At 34.6% G+C, this 16,317-nt stretch overlaps 1 protein-coding gene across 4 annotated transcripts in view; it reads right to left on the reverse strand.

Moving 5' to 3' along the window:
* LOC117172585 (protein amnionless-like) overlaps positions 1-16,317 on the reverse strand; it is a 442,636-nt gene that overhangs the window by 202,835 nt on the left and 223,484 nt on the right. For all 4 annotated transcript variants that reach the window (XM_033360664.1, XM_033360665.1, XM_033360667.1 and 1 more), the window contains exons 3-5: positions 12,086-12,212; positions 11,705-11,939; positions 8,819-8,972 (exon numbers count right to left, since the gene is read on the reverse strand). In XM_033360664.1, coding sequence (XP_033216555.1) covers positions 8,819-8,972; positions 11,705-11,939; positions 12,086-12,212 — 516 coding nt within the window. The remainder of the gene's footprint in view (positions 1-8,818; positions 8,973-11,704; positions 11,940-12,085; positions 12,213-16,317) is intronic.

Genomic DNA, 16,317 nt, shown 5'->3' on the forward strand with positions numbered 1-16,317 from the left:
GGATCTCTGTAAGAAATGCGGGGGGCGCGATCATAAATGGAACCACTGCCCTCGCTGGAACGAGCCCCAGCGCAAATAGGGGACAAGTAAAATTTGTGAACCCGGTGGGGGGGGGGGGGTGAGTATCACCCCACAAATAAAGCACTTGTTGAGTCCTGTAATCCTCTGCATTTATTATTATGCATGATTAGGGAATAAATTAGTTGTAAAGTCCCCTTAAAATAAGGTACTCAGTTAACGCGTAAGCAAAGTATGATTGAGTAGGCGATTTCATTACAGAAATTAAAAAATTATTAAACGTAGTAATACGGATAAGTTAAGTGTAGCTACTATAATTAAGTAAGGTTGTAGTGGATGGGAGACACCACATCAGTCAAGTCGGTAATTATAGACCCCGCACAAAAATAATAACACCAAATACTTATCTGTCAAAATTACTGGGGAAATAAGCTCACAGTAATGAATCCTTATTTTCCTTCAAACCAACCTCGGAACTCCTGAGTTAAAACCAATTTATTGTTCATTATTTTAATTGGTTATAAAAACTCTTATACCATATACTGCGGTGGAAATACTTTACGGGTGGTCTACCATCCACAACAACAAGCTGCCAAAATTTTACATCGGCTGAGACGCGAAGACATGCACTAAGGAGAGGAGGTTTCCCAGTACATGCGCAGTGGATGTGAGTCCTGCTACGTACAAGAGTACTGAGAAGCATAGGACCAATCAGCGGTGTAGACTCGGCGCGCTGACTCAATTCAGCGCATCCCCCTGTAACAGCAGTAATGAAACGCGACTAGCGTCAAATAAGAATTTCATGTAGCTACAGTGCGCCACCATGCGGCTGGGAGGCCAACTGGCTGCTGCCGCACTCCCTCTGGGTCCCTCTCACTCTACCAATTTGAGGTGAGCGGAGAGGCCTGTCTCAGCAGTCATTCGTTAATCTGAGCTTGAGTCCAGCAAGTCGCCCGAATAAGTGGGAAAAACTTTAAAGCTAGCTATTAACAAGGAATTAACGTTTACTAAAAGGAAACATGAGAGGAACTATTAGAGGAGGCCGGGAGTTGCGAGCTAGGCGCGTCAGGTCTCGTTTTTTTAAATTAAATTCAGTGCGTCGTTCTTTTGTTAAATAACGCGAGTAGTAATCCTAGTTGACTTGTAGTTACTTAATTGGTACCTATAGTTCCACTCAAATGAATGGGGTCTTCCACCCACTGAATTATCATAAATTGGCCCAGAGTGATGCCAACCAATCCTATCCTAATTGTGAGAACACGGGTTCCCCTTGTAACCTTAAATTTATAATTTACTATAATTAAACATTTACATTATGAAAATGAAGTTCTTCAGTTTTGTGTAACCTAACCCCTCTTTCGTGCGTTACTCCTTACTCACTCCACCCTATCGGAGCAGTCAGAGCAAAACTTAATTAATATTTCAAATCGGTGTGAATTTTGATAGTTTTGGGCCCTTCAGGCAAATGGTTGGACTCATCTGCAAGTCCAAAATACGTAGTAAAATCGATATAAATGACTAAATTGGCAGAAACCAGTTATAATATATATATATATACATACATATGCTACCTCAGGTTGAAGATTTGGCATGCATTTCAGCATGATACGAGGGGGGCCGACTTTACATCCTTACTCGGCCAGACCCTTTGTTATTTATCATTTTTGAGAGGATGCAACATTAAAAATAAAAAATATTAATTTTTAGTAATAAGGCACAAGCTACGAACAAAAATTAATAGAAAAAAGTTATTCGCCCAAAAAAGAGGTATATATATTTTATCAATCAATACGAAAAAAAATAAAAGACAAAAGTTGTTCAACCAAAAAAAGAGATACATAGTGGTTACAGAGGCCTACAAAAAAAATTGTGTGCGCGAGACGAGTCACTGGACTTCCCTTATGGTTTTTGAGCCAATGAACCCGAATTTGGTCTCACAATTTCTTTTACACGCATGATTTTCCCCGTAGATGCAGAAAATAGGGGGAAACCTAGGGATATTCTGTACATTATTTTGCTAATAGCAGTATACGGAAGACGAAACGTACGGGTATCACAGTCTTATGTGTAAAGACCAGATTCATACACCAAACTTTTTCAGTGTGCCTGTTGTTTCCTCTAGCTAGAATAAATCTAGGAAACTTGAAGGTCTTGCTCATGTTATACAGACTTATATGGCAAAAATTACAAAAATGCCATATCACTTGCAGTTTTGAGCTCTCAATCTAAATTTGACCATTAAAATTTTCAGACTTGTACTATTTTCTTTCTAGAGATAAAAAGTAGGATAAAGCCTAGGAATTTTTGGTCACACAGGCCCACAAAGAAAAATGTCTGCACGAGACAAGTTACTAGGCTACCCTTATTGATTTTGAGTTGCTGAATCCGAATTTGGCCTTAGCATTTCTCGTACAAGTCTCGGTTTTCCCCTCGATGCATAAAATAGGGCAACACCTAGGGATATTCTGGACATTATTTTGATAATACCATTATATAAAAGAATAAACTAACGGGCGCCATATTACTATGTGTTGGATCTCGTAAAGACCGAATTCATACATAAAAATTCTCCAGTGTGCTTTACGTTTCCCCTAGCTAGGATAAATTTAGGGAAATTAAGGGTATTGCTAATGTTATACAGGCTCATATTTCAAAAATAACAAAAATAGTATATCCTTTGCAGTGTTGCGCTTTCAATCTAATTTTGACCACTAAATTTTTCAGGATTGTACCACTTTCTACTTATATGCAAAAATTAAGGAAAAGCCTAGTGATGTCTTTATAATATCGTGACGACACCGTAACGACACAAAAATAGAATGTCATAAAATTTTCTTAAAGATGTCATAACAATGTCGTACAGCTGTCGCCAAATTTTGTGCCCACTGGGTGGTCAATCCTGTGAGCGAAGCGAGCCGCACGCCTAGTAATCAATGAGAATATGTCCGCGCTGCGGACATATTTTTATTTTTGAACTAAAAAAATTTGTTGTTATAAATATTTTAATGTACCACGAGTATGGTTTCCTCATTTACTGGGCGTGGCTTGAGCAACAAAGCAGGTCTTTGTTGGTGGTGGGGTAGCTTACTGTCTTAATCTTAGACCGGTATACTACCGTTTACTGTCCACGAGAAATGTGCGCGCACGCGCTTTCCTTACTTTTGCCTACACACACTCTTCTGCACATTACTCGCCCCTTTAAACTAACCTCCAACCTGAGACGTGATATCATGGCGAAACTTAGAAGCTACCTAGTGGGCAAAAAATTAGGTGACGCCTTTACGACAACATCTCGACATCTTTACGACACACACTGGGAAAAAGCACCTTTTTTGACATAAATCGACCGAATGTGCAATTCTTAACGGATTTTGATGTTTTTTTAGAAATGACCGTAATGCTTGCAGATATAACGAGTAACTCCGAATATTTTATTTCGGTTTAAGAGAAATTTGCTGTTTGACAACAAAGTTAAAACTTTTCGTTGTGAAACTTTTCCGTGACACTATTTCTTCTACGACTATCAAATTCATTTAAAAAGATCATAAATCAACGTAATAACTTACTAAAAATAATCTTTAGTAGGCTAGAGTAAAAACAAAAATGGTTAATAATGTAATAAACAAATTAATTAACAAAAGCCTTTTTTCTTGATTCGTAATGATTAGCTAATTTCAATCCATAGCTTTTATATAAAGTATCACACATAATGATATGCACTTATAATAAGTTAATAATAGCTATCGTTTGTCAATTATTTAAGCAATTTTTATAAACAGATGCACATTTTGACCATTTTATTATAAAAAGGCTTGATTTTTTCTCGGAATCAACTTGAAATGTCTTGCCAAAGACATCTTGCTGTTATATTTTCCATAGTGACCAAAAAGTGTTCATTGTTGAATAAATTTTTACAAACAATAACAAATTCTGACGATTTTTTAATTAATAGGCTTGATTTTTTTTGCGGAATTAATTCGAAATGACTTGTGAAAGACTCTTTTCTATCATATTTTTAATAGTGACAGAAACTGATGATTATTTAAACAATTTTTATAAACAAATGCATATTTTTCATGAATATGTTTCATTTTTTTCAGAAACAATTTGAAATGTCTTGCGAAAGACTCTTTGCTATCATATTTTTAACAGTGACAAAAGAATCCTTACTGTCATCTGTTTTAGTGACCTGATATGCAGCACGGGGGGGTTGCTTAATCGGACATTGCATTACATGTGGTCCTGAAAAGGACCGTTTTTAGGTAGACATTCGTGCTTCAGTAAGTAAGAATCGAGCTCAATCCTTGGATATTGTCATACTTTTAACCATTTTGGACACATGTGGCGCTCAAAAGTGCCGTTCCAATTTAGGAATTTGTGCTTCGGTAAGTAAAAATTGAGTTCACTCCTTGGAGATTGTCATACGCTCAGCTATTTTTGACTTCGACATTCCTGAAAACGGCCGTTTTTAAGTAGTGATTCGTGCTTCAGTGAGTAAGAAACGAGTTCACTCCTTGGAGATTGCTATACTCTCAACCATTTTTGACCCATGTGGCCCTGAAAAGGGCCGTTTTTAGGTAGGTATTCGTGTTTCAGTAAGTAAGAATCGGGCTCACTCCTTGGAGATTGTCATACTTTTAACCATTTTGGACACATGTGGCCCTGAAAAGTGCCGTTTTTAGGTAGGCATTAGCGCTTCGGCAACTAAGAATTGAGTTACTCCTTGGAGATTGTCATACTCTTAGTCATTTTTGACTAATGTGATTCTGAAAGAGGCCGTTTTTAGGTAGGCATTCGTGCTTCTGTGAGTAAGAATCGAGCTCACTTCTCAGAGATTGCCATACTCTCAGCTATTTTTGACAGAGGTTTTATCTTCCTAGATTCTAACTTTAACTGCTTATCAAAGGGTCCGAATGGAGCAGAAGATGATGCAGAGCATTTGGGTTCGTCAATTGGCTGTCAGACATTCTGTTATTATTAGCTCTAACTTTTCTAAAGTTCTTATTATTTTTCTCATGCGACTCTCCTGAATACCAACCAATTGGTAGTTCAAACGATTAAATTATATCACTTCCGTGAATGAGCAACTTATGTAGTGATCGTGGCATTTTATACTAAGGATAAAGATTTATACAAAGCTCAGCGGTTTCCAACCAGTAAGTTTTGAATTTCGCACAATTAACTATTCTTCCGCGCGTTATTACTCTTAATATATCGTGGAATCTTGTGATCAAATCTTATTTAAAACTGGTCATTTCGGCAACGGATTTAGCTTCTCCCAAAGAGGAGCTGGCAACATTTCCGGTAAATGCTGTTCAATAACCCTGCTTCACCAGATCGACTAATAAACCCAGTTTGGATCTTAATTCCTTCTGAATACATTCCTTTCTTGATTTTTTCATTTCCAGGTTTTCCTTTTTTCTTGTGAAAACTTTTTAAAGTCCATATTGTAGGATACATGTAACAAATATTTCCGAACACAAATCCAAGCATGCAGCGTCGAGAGAAAAAATTATAGCTTGTTTAATTGCATGGAATTTTAGGTACATATGGTAATTTCTTAACATGTGTTGATCCAACTTTACAAATATTGCAGCCAGAAGATGCTTTCTGTCCAGTAAGAATATTACACACCTTTCCATCATTCATCGCACATTTCAAGTAAAAGCTGATATCAAAACTCATTCCACTGACATCAATGGAATAGGTATGAACTTTTTCCAGCAGCTTTATGTGATAGCTGTACTCTCTCTGCACAAGTGAATCAGTTTCTTTAAGGAAATAAAATTTAATTGTCCTACAGAAATTAACAGATGAAGGTGTTTTGTTTGTCCAAATAATATCGCCATCTGCTTTTAATTCAAGAGGGAGGAAGGAGAAAAAAAGAAATTTTGAACCGTGAAATGATTCTTGTCATTTCTCATGTTTTCTTCACCCTCAGAATCAATATTATCAGATTCATCGTTCGAATCCAAATCATCACTCTTCTTCTACCATTTTTGCTGTGGCAGCTGATGCTCAGAAGCATCGTCCATGTCCCACTTCCCAAAGGGCACTCGTTTTTAACCAAAAACAGAAGCTAGATTATCTTTTTCCATTTTCAACAAGATTCGCTTAACTGTACGACCCAATAAACTTATAAAATGGACACTTGCTCCTGAATTCGATGTTTCTATATGCTAACCGTTTCCTGGATAACATGATTTTTTGTTTCAAAGATCTAAAAATCGCAATCGCAATCGGACTCATTTTCGATCAGTAAAAGTGCTTTGGATAATTCTTCCTCACTATAATTTAAAGTAACTTCTTGTACGCTCTTTTTTCCTCTTTTCAGATTCATCTTCAAATGATAATAGTGTTCTTTGTCTTTTTAGAACATTACTCAAACCTTTCGTTTGGATAGGTGGACAAGAGAAGGGTACCTTAAACTCTGCTTCTAAGAATTCGGAATGATTTTGAATAAAAAATGCTTTTTTCCTACAGATACATGTACATGTACCACCCTTCAAAATTAACATCATCACTGGACAATGATATGAGTCGAGAATCAGAGTACTTCAGAACATTTACATTTGTTCACTTATTTTTTGTGAGTGGAGACAAAGTTTAATCATTCCCGCCAACAGTAGCCATTTTTCATTGTGTCAACCTAAGATCCATAACCTCTTCACTTCAATCATTGTTGAGATTCCGGGAGATAAAATTTCTGAATAAAAGCTTCAAGGTTCTATAGACTCCTTTAACTGGTGTAGAACTTTACAAGAATCCTGGATTTGAGAAGATTTCGTCATCTCTACATGTATGTTAGCTCTATGGCCCAGGCCTGTGCGTTGTACTTTGCGGCTTGTAGATAGCAAGATTCTAATCAATATTGACCGATAAGCATAGTATTTATTGTTATGGTAGGAATATTTTACGGAGAGTAGGAACTGCGATTGTAATTTAGTCACTAAAAGGCAATCATATATTTCGTATATTTAAATTTAAACCCCATGGCGATAGTAGCGCTCTCAATATTTCTCCAACAATCATAGTCGAGCCTCCCTCGTTCTACCTATTAGAGATGATCAGGGTTGCGACCAATCAGAACCACGCATCAAGTTCGAGTAGAATATCAAGCTGCCGAGTCGAATCTTAGGCCGAGACTCGCTTTCTTTTCGCTGCGGACTCTGAGGGGTTAAGTTCGATTCTGTAATCGTGCATCAAGTGCTTTTGCTAACATGGACGTTACTCTGCTCTTTCTCGTTAAGAACCACCGCTCGGCTATCCATCATCTTTATCGAATCATCCCGTTATGTTATGTCTAATGTTAATTCAAGCCAAACCTCTGATCTTTTATAAATTGTCCTGTAATTGAGCTTAATTGTTGTCGTACCCGTAATCCTGAAAGTTTTATTTTTTAATCTTTGTTGATGCAGAAAGGCCGCTTACATTTTTGGTTTGATAATGATGCAGAAAGTCCCTAAGTTTATTATTTGATATTGACCATGAAAATCCTACATTGATTATTGTCGTTGGCCAAGAAAACCAAAACCCTATAGTAAAGTGAAATGAACCTAAAAACAGGAGGTTTCACACGATTAGTTACGTTTCAAATATATATATGAATATTGTGATTGTCTTGTTTTATGCCAAACTTGTTTTAATATGAATTACTTTGTCGAATGTGCGTATTTGTAACTTTTTCCCCATTCTCTTGTTCAGGCCAAACTAAATCCGCTATATTGTCGTGTTTCACAGATAGTGTTGCAAACTATGATAAACGAATTACCCGTTATTCCTTGAACTTATTGTTGAATTGCCCTTTTTAATGTAAGTATTCTACGAATGATACAGTAAAGATGATTAATCTGCTTTATATATTTAATGAACCATGTTCTGTTAATCACTACTTTGAATGAACGAGTTATTTTTAATGATGATAAGAAAACCTTTTTTTGTTGCAAACCACGCCCTCTAGTAGATTATATTTCTTTTGATTTAGGCTCACGGGAAAGTAATAGAGTAGTTCAGATATCGGTACATCATAACCTCAAAATGTCATTTGTTTCGGTTAAGCTAAATTTCGTATTTGAATATCCGAATTCTAGTTTTGTTCGTTTTTGAGATTTCTCTTGATCGAGGGTTTTTTTTAAATTTCTGTAGCCCAGGAAAGGTCTGGCACCCAACATGGTTTATTATGATCAAGTTATCTTAAGGTAACGGTGTCGAAGGTATATTACCTCTTCCTTCACAAAAAGGAAATAATATTACAATTTAAACAACTTATGTTATTTTTATAATTTATTAAAAAACTCATGACGTCTAGAAAAAACGTTCATTTCGAACCTTGTCTGAAAAAAATGTTTAAATAAACTGAAATTATATAAACAACCGAAAATTAGTTTACAGATGACTGGGTATTGGGGAAATAAAAAATTAATGATTATTAAGGAAAAAACTCTAAAGTCGTGAATCAACCGCAATATTAAGCAAAATTCAACCTTTGCACTTATAGGGTTTTCTTTAGGGACCCATAAGAGTGGCTTCAAGTCATTCATTCTCAAACTTTAGGATTTATTCTTATTGTCCGACAAATTATGAATAATATAATGAATTACGGAATTATTTAGACATATCATCGCGTTTAAATATTATATTTACAAAAGTTGAATTTTACCCATGTTAAATCAGTGGGAAACTTCGTGATCTTTTGAAGGAGATGATAACATTGTCATTCTGATGGAAAATTGCCAATAATAAATTAAGTGACTAAGTTTATGCCTTTATATTATAATGTATAATTAATTTTTAGACTTACTGGGTATATGAGTATCCATAATAGGGAAAGATGACCAAGAGGAAAGCCATGACCAAAATAAGCCCTCCAAATAGAGGAATTAAAACAACTTCCAGGCGGTTATTCTGAAGTGATTTACCAGAATTTTCAGTTCTTAGTACATCGATACCCTCTTCTATGGACATAGTTAAGAAAATCTAATTAACTTAAAGAATTCATTATATTAGTTAAATTATTAGGTACATTATTCGTAACACTATTATCCGTCTCCTATATAAGGCGGTAGGAGGTTTTTCCTCCCCTCGTTCAATAAGATTTTAATGAGTGGTAAACGTGTGTGCACAAATAAAAAACCTGTTATCACTCAAGAGAATAATTAGGCACCTGGATTCCATAAAGTCCTAAGCGCTCTCCCAATACCCCGTGATTCCGAGCACTAAGGTCGTTATGAAATCTAGACGCTCAATTAATTGATTGGGTCTGACTTATTTAAAAGCAAGGGAGTCAAATAAGTCATATCGAATCATTGAAACGAACCTACAGGATGCTTTACAAACAAATGACGTTCGAATCATGAAATTTAACAGCAGGTAAATTTTAATTTCGTGGAAAGATGTTTCTCCTGCAATCAATTTAAGCACGGAGAAGCAGCACGTTGAAAAGAGATTCTAAAGCATATAAGGTGAAACAGAGGATACGAAAAAATCTGCTCACATCGTGAGTAATCTCTCAACTGGAAAAAAGATTGGTTGGGACAACTAGCTTTTTATTTATAGATATGGTATTAGCTTAGAAAACTACTGGGATGGTAAAACTAACTAATAAGTTTTATGCGAATTTTTTTTCGGAAAATATCCACATTTTCGTTGGGAAAAACCATTTTCCCAAAAATTTGGGTAAATTTTCATAAAAGTTCTTATAATACACTAAAAAATTGGAAAAGATTTCTTCAAATTTAGGAAATGAGATAAAACCTACAATTTTTGGGTGAATTTCCGTAAACTTAGGGTGATTCATACAAAAGTTTTGGAATATTCCCTACAATTTGGGGAATTGAGTGATTCCCACTTAATTCAGGGAATCATTCCAAAGCTAATGTTTGATTTGCCACGTAGATCAGGTAAATTTTCTAAAAATTCTTGAAATGTTACTGTATGGTCAAGAAGATATTTTTCCGTAAAATATTCGATTATCTAACACGATATTTTGAATAATTTTACACATTTTTTAGAGAAAAGTTCTATCAATGTTAAAGTCATCTTAAATATTTGTGATAAATAATTATTAAGTTATTTATCTGAAGGGTTCGGCATGTGTAAATAAAGTTTAATCTTTTAGATGGTTCAAATTGAAAAGAAAAAAAGTTTTTGATTTATCAGTTAAAAGTAGTATACTAGCACTATACTATTCAGCAGAGTACAGTTCTGATTTTGCTACCACCTTTATTTTAGACTTGCGGTTCTGGGCTGGTAGCTTGAAAGAAAATCCGCAAGAGCGTAACGTGCCGCCTCTAGTGCAACTTAAATGACGCGTCAAGTGTTTATGCCAGCAGTCCACACGTATGAAAGTATAATTGCCTGGAGCAGAGACAACCGTGACCAACATAGCGATAAATTTTTGAACTTTTAATTTAAGCATTCCAGAATGTTTAAATCTTGGGTAAAATTTAGCAATTTTTAATATTACAATAAAGTTTAGGGAGATACTTGTAAATAATTAGTATTTTCACACACCTTTTAGGAAATATTCCACAAATGCTGGGGAATTTTTGCTATTTAAAGTTCAGGAGAATTCCCGCAAGTTTAGTTAATATTACACAATATCATGGGGAATTTTCCCCATAAAATTTTGGGGAACATTCACTACTTTTTGGTAAATATTCCACAAGGATGTTTGGGGAATTTTCCCTATGAAACTTTGGGGAAAATTCCCTAATAATTTTTTACAGTGCAATGTTCAGTGATGTCGCCAAGTTCAATATTTCGGAAGTGTGGCCCAGTGGGCAAAAGAAAATTAAGGATGTCCTAGAAACGTCTTTGAGACATACCTAAATCGTCTTTTATAACATGTCTTTTAAACATTCGAGGGATGTTCTTAAAACATCTAATGTCAGTACGAAAGGTGTCCCGAGAAAATCTATGTCTTCAGAACGTCCTTACGGCATCTTTCGTATATTGCACTACTGGGTGGAGAAGTCGAGCATATTGTTTAACTATTTAAATACACTGCAATTTCAGGAACTGCTAGAAACTCGGCTATCGGAAGATTACTTCCAAAAAGTACCAGGTAAGTAGAAAACAGTTGATTCTTTAGACATGGAGCCTTCCAGATTTTCTCTGAATAATATAACCTCGTTATACCATTGACAGGTAAAAATAATTACTACTTAAGTTTTTCGTACTCCTAAAGTAAAATGTTCTAAATAAAATAAGTAACGACAACCACTTAAGTAGCAGCGACATAGATTACCAACAATCTAAAGTAGTTGGCCTGACTACTTTATTATTTGTCCCAGCCACTCATTTGTTTCAGTGAGTTAATCTCGTAAAAATAAATTAAAATCTCTGTGGTCTTTTAAAATTTTTAACAACAATTTAATATCTGTTTAGGAACCGAAACTTTCGCCTAATGTCTTATATTTTAAAGCAACACATTAGAGTGCCAAAGAATCTAGTGACATTACCTCTGAACTTTTATTAGAAAATTAAAGTCTTTTTTTTATTTTTCGCTATTTTAATCAATTTTATATAAATCTATAATGAGTATAATAGCAAAGTAAACAAGTGAAAACTATCTTTTTCTCGTGAAATTTTTATTGTGACTTTGTTATTTAATGAATTGTGCATATTGCCCATTGTGTAATTTTAACGGATATTTTTTATTTCTAAGCATCAATCTCCATCGTACCTTTTAAATAGAATTCCAAATTTTGTAAGGCTTCCTGGCTTCTTATTCCGGAATATTGTCCTTTTTCTGCTATCAGAATTTCAACACTACCTTCCCAGGTTGTTCTCACGTACCAAGAAATCGTAGTATCGTAGGGACTTAATGCTTCATTTGTAAGTCGATTCACTGAGCGTGTATACACTTTTTTCAAAAGTGATAAACGTGCACCACAATAGTCACAACAGTGGCCTTCCACCTTTTCGAAAATAAGAAAAGGCAATAATAAACTTCGCTTAAGCGGAGAGAAAGGCTAATGAAATTAATTGTATGTACCACACTAAAATAGTATGTTTTAGTGACCCATATTCAGAAAACATAAATCTTGAATTAAAGAAAACAAACCCTCAGAGGATATTCACATGTTGAATGTACGCATCTTGGTCTTTGTATATCACAAACTTCTTCAAGGTATTCGCTTTGTTTGCCCTCTTGACACATACAACGCTCACAACCTTGCAGCTGGCTGTAACTGAAAATTAAAAAAATAAGCATTTTTGAATGGAGCAACATTTCATTAAATCAAATCAATGATTTTAGTAACATAGGACCAAGTAACTACTTTTTAAACCAATGAAAATCTTTATTTGACCTTATTTAATTAGTTTAAAATCATTTTTTCATGCATGAAATAAATTTCTTGTTTAAATTAAGTAAAGTTTTTGTTTATTTAAAAGAATTTTCTTTTTCATTTAAGTATAAACGTTATTTTACATTATAATTATTTACGATTTTATAAACGATTTCCAAGAATATTAAATTTTTAAGTTAAGTGAAAGACGCCACTTCTTCACGAAGAAAAATAAGATTGAGGACACGGATCGTGAGTGCACGAATCATTTAATGATTGCAGAATATCAGGTATAGATACAAGGAACATGGGAAGGAATGTGAAATCACACTCTAATCACTAAAAGTTTTGATCTCTGCTGCATGAAACCTTAATTTTTAATACTTTAAAGTAAGTTTATATACTTCAAACGTTGTCCTTTATAATTTAAGCACGCTAACCTTTACAAAAGTTAAACTAAAGTATTTGATAAAAACTTTGTTTTCTTAAAAAAGAATAAAAAGCATAAATTAATCAAATTTCTAGCATCAATAATGAAAACCTATATATCGTTGTCCTAGTTTTTCAAAGGACGACGTCTAAATCCAAACATATTTTATAACTCTAGCATCCAGAATAATAAATTGCATGAGAGAGCTCATTGCTGCATTGGAAACCCAGGTTCACTTGTTGGCACCTACGTTTTTTTACCTAACACGACCTTTTATGTTTGAGCAAATAAATGTTCAGAATTTAATGTTTAAAACTTAGTTACGTGTATGTATGATTTATTTTTCATTATTATTTATTGATAAGATGCTTAGGTCATTGACCTGTACAAATAGGTTGCTTACAGCAAGAAAACATTCTACAATAAAAGTAAAAAAATAAAAATTAATTACATTGCCTGTTCAAGTCTCAAGTATAGAGGTACGGTTGGGCAGAATAGTTTGGATTAATTTTAAAAAACTACGCATCTTAAAGGCAGAGGTCGTATTAAAACTCTTAAGGCAATACTGGCTAACCACATTCCGATCCGCAGTATTTCTAAAAAGAAAAGGTATGAAATCGCTGTAAGCAGAACATTGTGACAGTATATGATAAAAATCTTCTACCTGATTAAGCTTACATATTGAACAGAATTTACATGCTATGTAGTAATATCCTAAGTCATTTAATTACACTCTTTCTCTTTTGTAACCCAAAAGCCTCAGCTGAGTATATACTTGACCCTAAGTAAGGGTCAAGTATTTAATCTTTATTTATCTTTAGATAATTTGCATCCAATGAAGAGCATATACTCCCCAATATGCACTGGTCAACAAATTTTTAAACATGTTTTAGGAAGTCGCCCCTGCTGCCATGTCGAAGATTCTTTTCGGCAAAGAAAATATAGCTAAGACATAGGCTGCGAAACAGCACTCTCTTATTGTATCAAGAGTCGGACTTCGATGAGAAGAGAATTCTAAGGATAATCTTGCTTAATGTTGCCGCTATGAAAAATAAGAATTTTAGATTTACTTTCATTAATAGAAAGAAAATTATCTTCGCAGTATTAAAAAATTATATTTATGTTTCTCTGAAGGTCAAATGAAGAAGCTGCTAGAACCACAATGTCATCCACGTAAGCCAAAAAAATATTTCCGTAAAATAATCAGCCATAATCCCTTTGGCTCCATGATATATTAAGTGTTGCTCAAGATCACTGAGGAATAAGGAAAATGGTATTGGACTCCAAATTTCACCCTAGAGAAGACCCAAGGTTGTCTATAACGGGGTGGTGTGCCCTTCAGTTGATGATGCTGATAAATAGAAGGGAAGGCCGTTTTAATGTCAACAAAAAAAGCTTTCCCCCTGGTTCGGAGAGACATATTTGGATAATAGAAGTCGGGTTAAAAATTTTGTCCAAGCAGCTCCTTTTACTCCTGAAGACAGCCTGGTTCTCCAGAAGAGCGCCTGTACTGTCAGCCCACTTGGAGAGCCTGGACATCAAAATCTGTCTGAAAATGTTAGTTACACAGTTAACAAGGTCAATTTCTTTGTAATTTGACGCATTTGTTTTGGAGCCTTTTTTTATTTATCCTAATAAGATGATTTTTGCCTAATTTTTATGAGAATTCTTCTTCCCTCCAGATCATATCAAACAAGCATTCCAAGTATGGTAAACAATTCATAGGGAGATATTTATTAAATTCATTAATAATGCCATCCTACCTAGAAGCCTTGTTTAATTAAAATTTTTTAAACTTTATCGAATTTCGTTTTAGTTAAAATCTGAGTCCAAAAGAGGATGAGACTTTAAATCGGCAGATATCTAACGCAGTACGAGGTGAATACATTGCATTGGTAAATTTTTGGCACTTTGCAGTGGAGGCTCAAAATATAAAATTATTAACCGCGTTCCAGAATGTCACTGAATTATTAGCTGAAATAAGATCAATTAGATGATATTTCTACAATTCCTTACGCTTCCAATCAATCACACAAACATAGTGACGTTTCGACCTTTATAAACCCTATCGTCAGCGAATGAAAACCCTGATTCTTTCCCCTTTTTAACTCTCTTTTTATTTTACTAGCCAGGTAGGAATATGCATCATCGTACCAGGGTTTCTTTCTGAATTCCTCTATATATTAGAATCCTCTTTATGATACAAATAAATTTTTCGGAACTATTGGAAAGTGATCAGATCAGGTTGCCATCAAAAGTGGCATCAATTACACTATTCCCCATTGGTTCCTGAGAGACCAAATGTGTAGGAATATTATTAATCACACTGTTTTTCATACTATCATAATTGTTTATAACGTTTACATTAATTCTACGAGGAGCCCTGAAGGTAAATTGAGCAGGTTTGTCCCCTGGTAATCTGCCATTTAATATCAACATACTATTACTTCCTAAAGAAAGAAGAAAGTCGATTATGTGACGCCGATATACTCAGTGGTAAAATTTCAGAATTCAATTGATTTAGCATAACTATACGTGAATTTAAATCTGCTCTACTAATATAGGTAAACGGGAATATTTTACAAAAAAAAACAGGAAAAGTGGTATCCAGGGTGTCAATAAGGCTATATATATTTGAGGAGGGGAAAATGTAAACATTGCCTAGAACATACACCTCGAGCGAAACTCTCAGCAACGTTTATGACCAATATTATGTACAACATTCCCAAAAAAGGAAAAACCACTACTGTACACTAGAAAGGTCAGACTTCCAATTTACTAAAATCTCTTTAATTGCCTAAGTAAGTTAATAGCGCAATTACACTTAAATTAATAACGTAATTTCAATCCCAATTTTTTTGTTAATTGCCCATATACGTAAGCGTTAAAAGCTAAACAAAATATTTTTCTCAAAAATCTATTTTTGTGTACATTTTTTTAGAAAAAAAGGATTGAAACTATAAAAAAATAATTATTCGTACATTTTTTAGAAATTTAGTGGATTTTAATTTAGAAAAAATCGTTTGAGTCGCTTAATAACACAGCCACACAAAAAAAGTGTGCGCAGCTGGTAACAAGACACACGTATTCCTATGGATTTTGGGGCGCTGAATTAAAATTCGGTATCAAAAATCACCCATCACGTCATGGTTGAGCCATAACCTCAAAAAATGACGAAAAATCATGTAAAGAGTCTCATGCTACAAGGAAAAAAACCGCGAGCATTTCTCAATCGCATGCCTGCAAGAATAGCTCAGATACATTCTGTTACATTTGCAGTAAATATGAAGTGAGCAGTTTGCGAAAATCAATCGACGAGGAAGTGAAAAGTCTTTACGAAAAGTGTTTTGACCGTAAATTGCTGCACCAAGAAACAAAATGGGTTTCTCACGTCATTTGCAATTCCTGCAGACTTATGCTGTATCGTCTGAAAAATTCAAACAATGAAAAGTACCGCAAGTACTATACACCAAACACATGGAAAAAACCCGTTATTGCGAAGGACTGCTACTTTTGCATGAATTCCGTCAAAGGGTTCAACGTCAAAAATAAAAATAACATTTCGTACATTAATGT

The sequence above is a fragment of the Belonocnema kinseyi genome, chromosome 5 (assembly GCF_010883055.1).
Source record: "Belonocnema kinseyi isolate 2016_QV_RU_SX_M_011 chromosome 5, B_treatae_v1, whole genome shotgun sequence".
NCBI lineage: Eukaryota > Metazoa > Arthropoda > Insecta > Hymenoptera > Cynipidae > Belonocnema > Belonocnema kinseyi.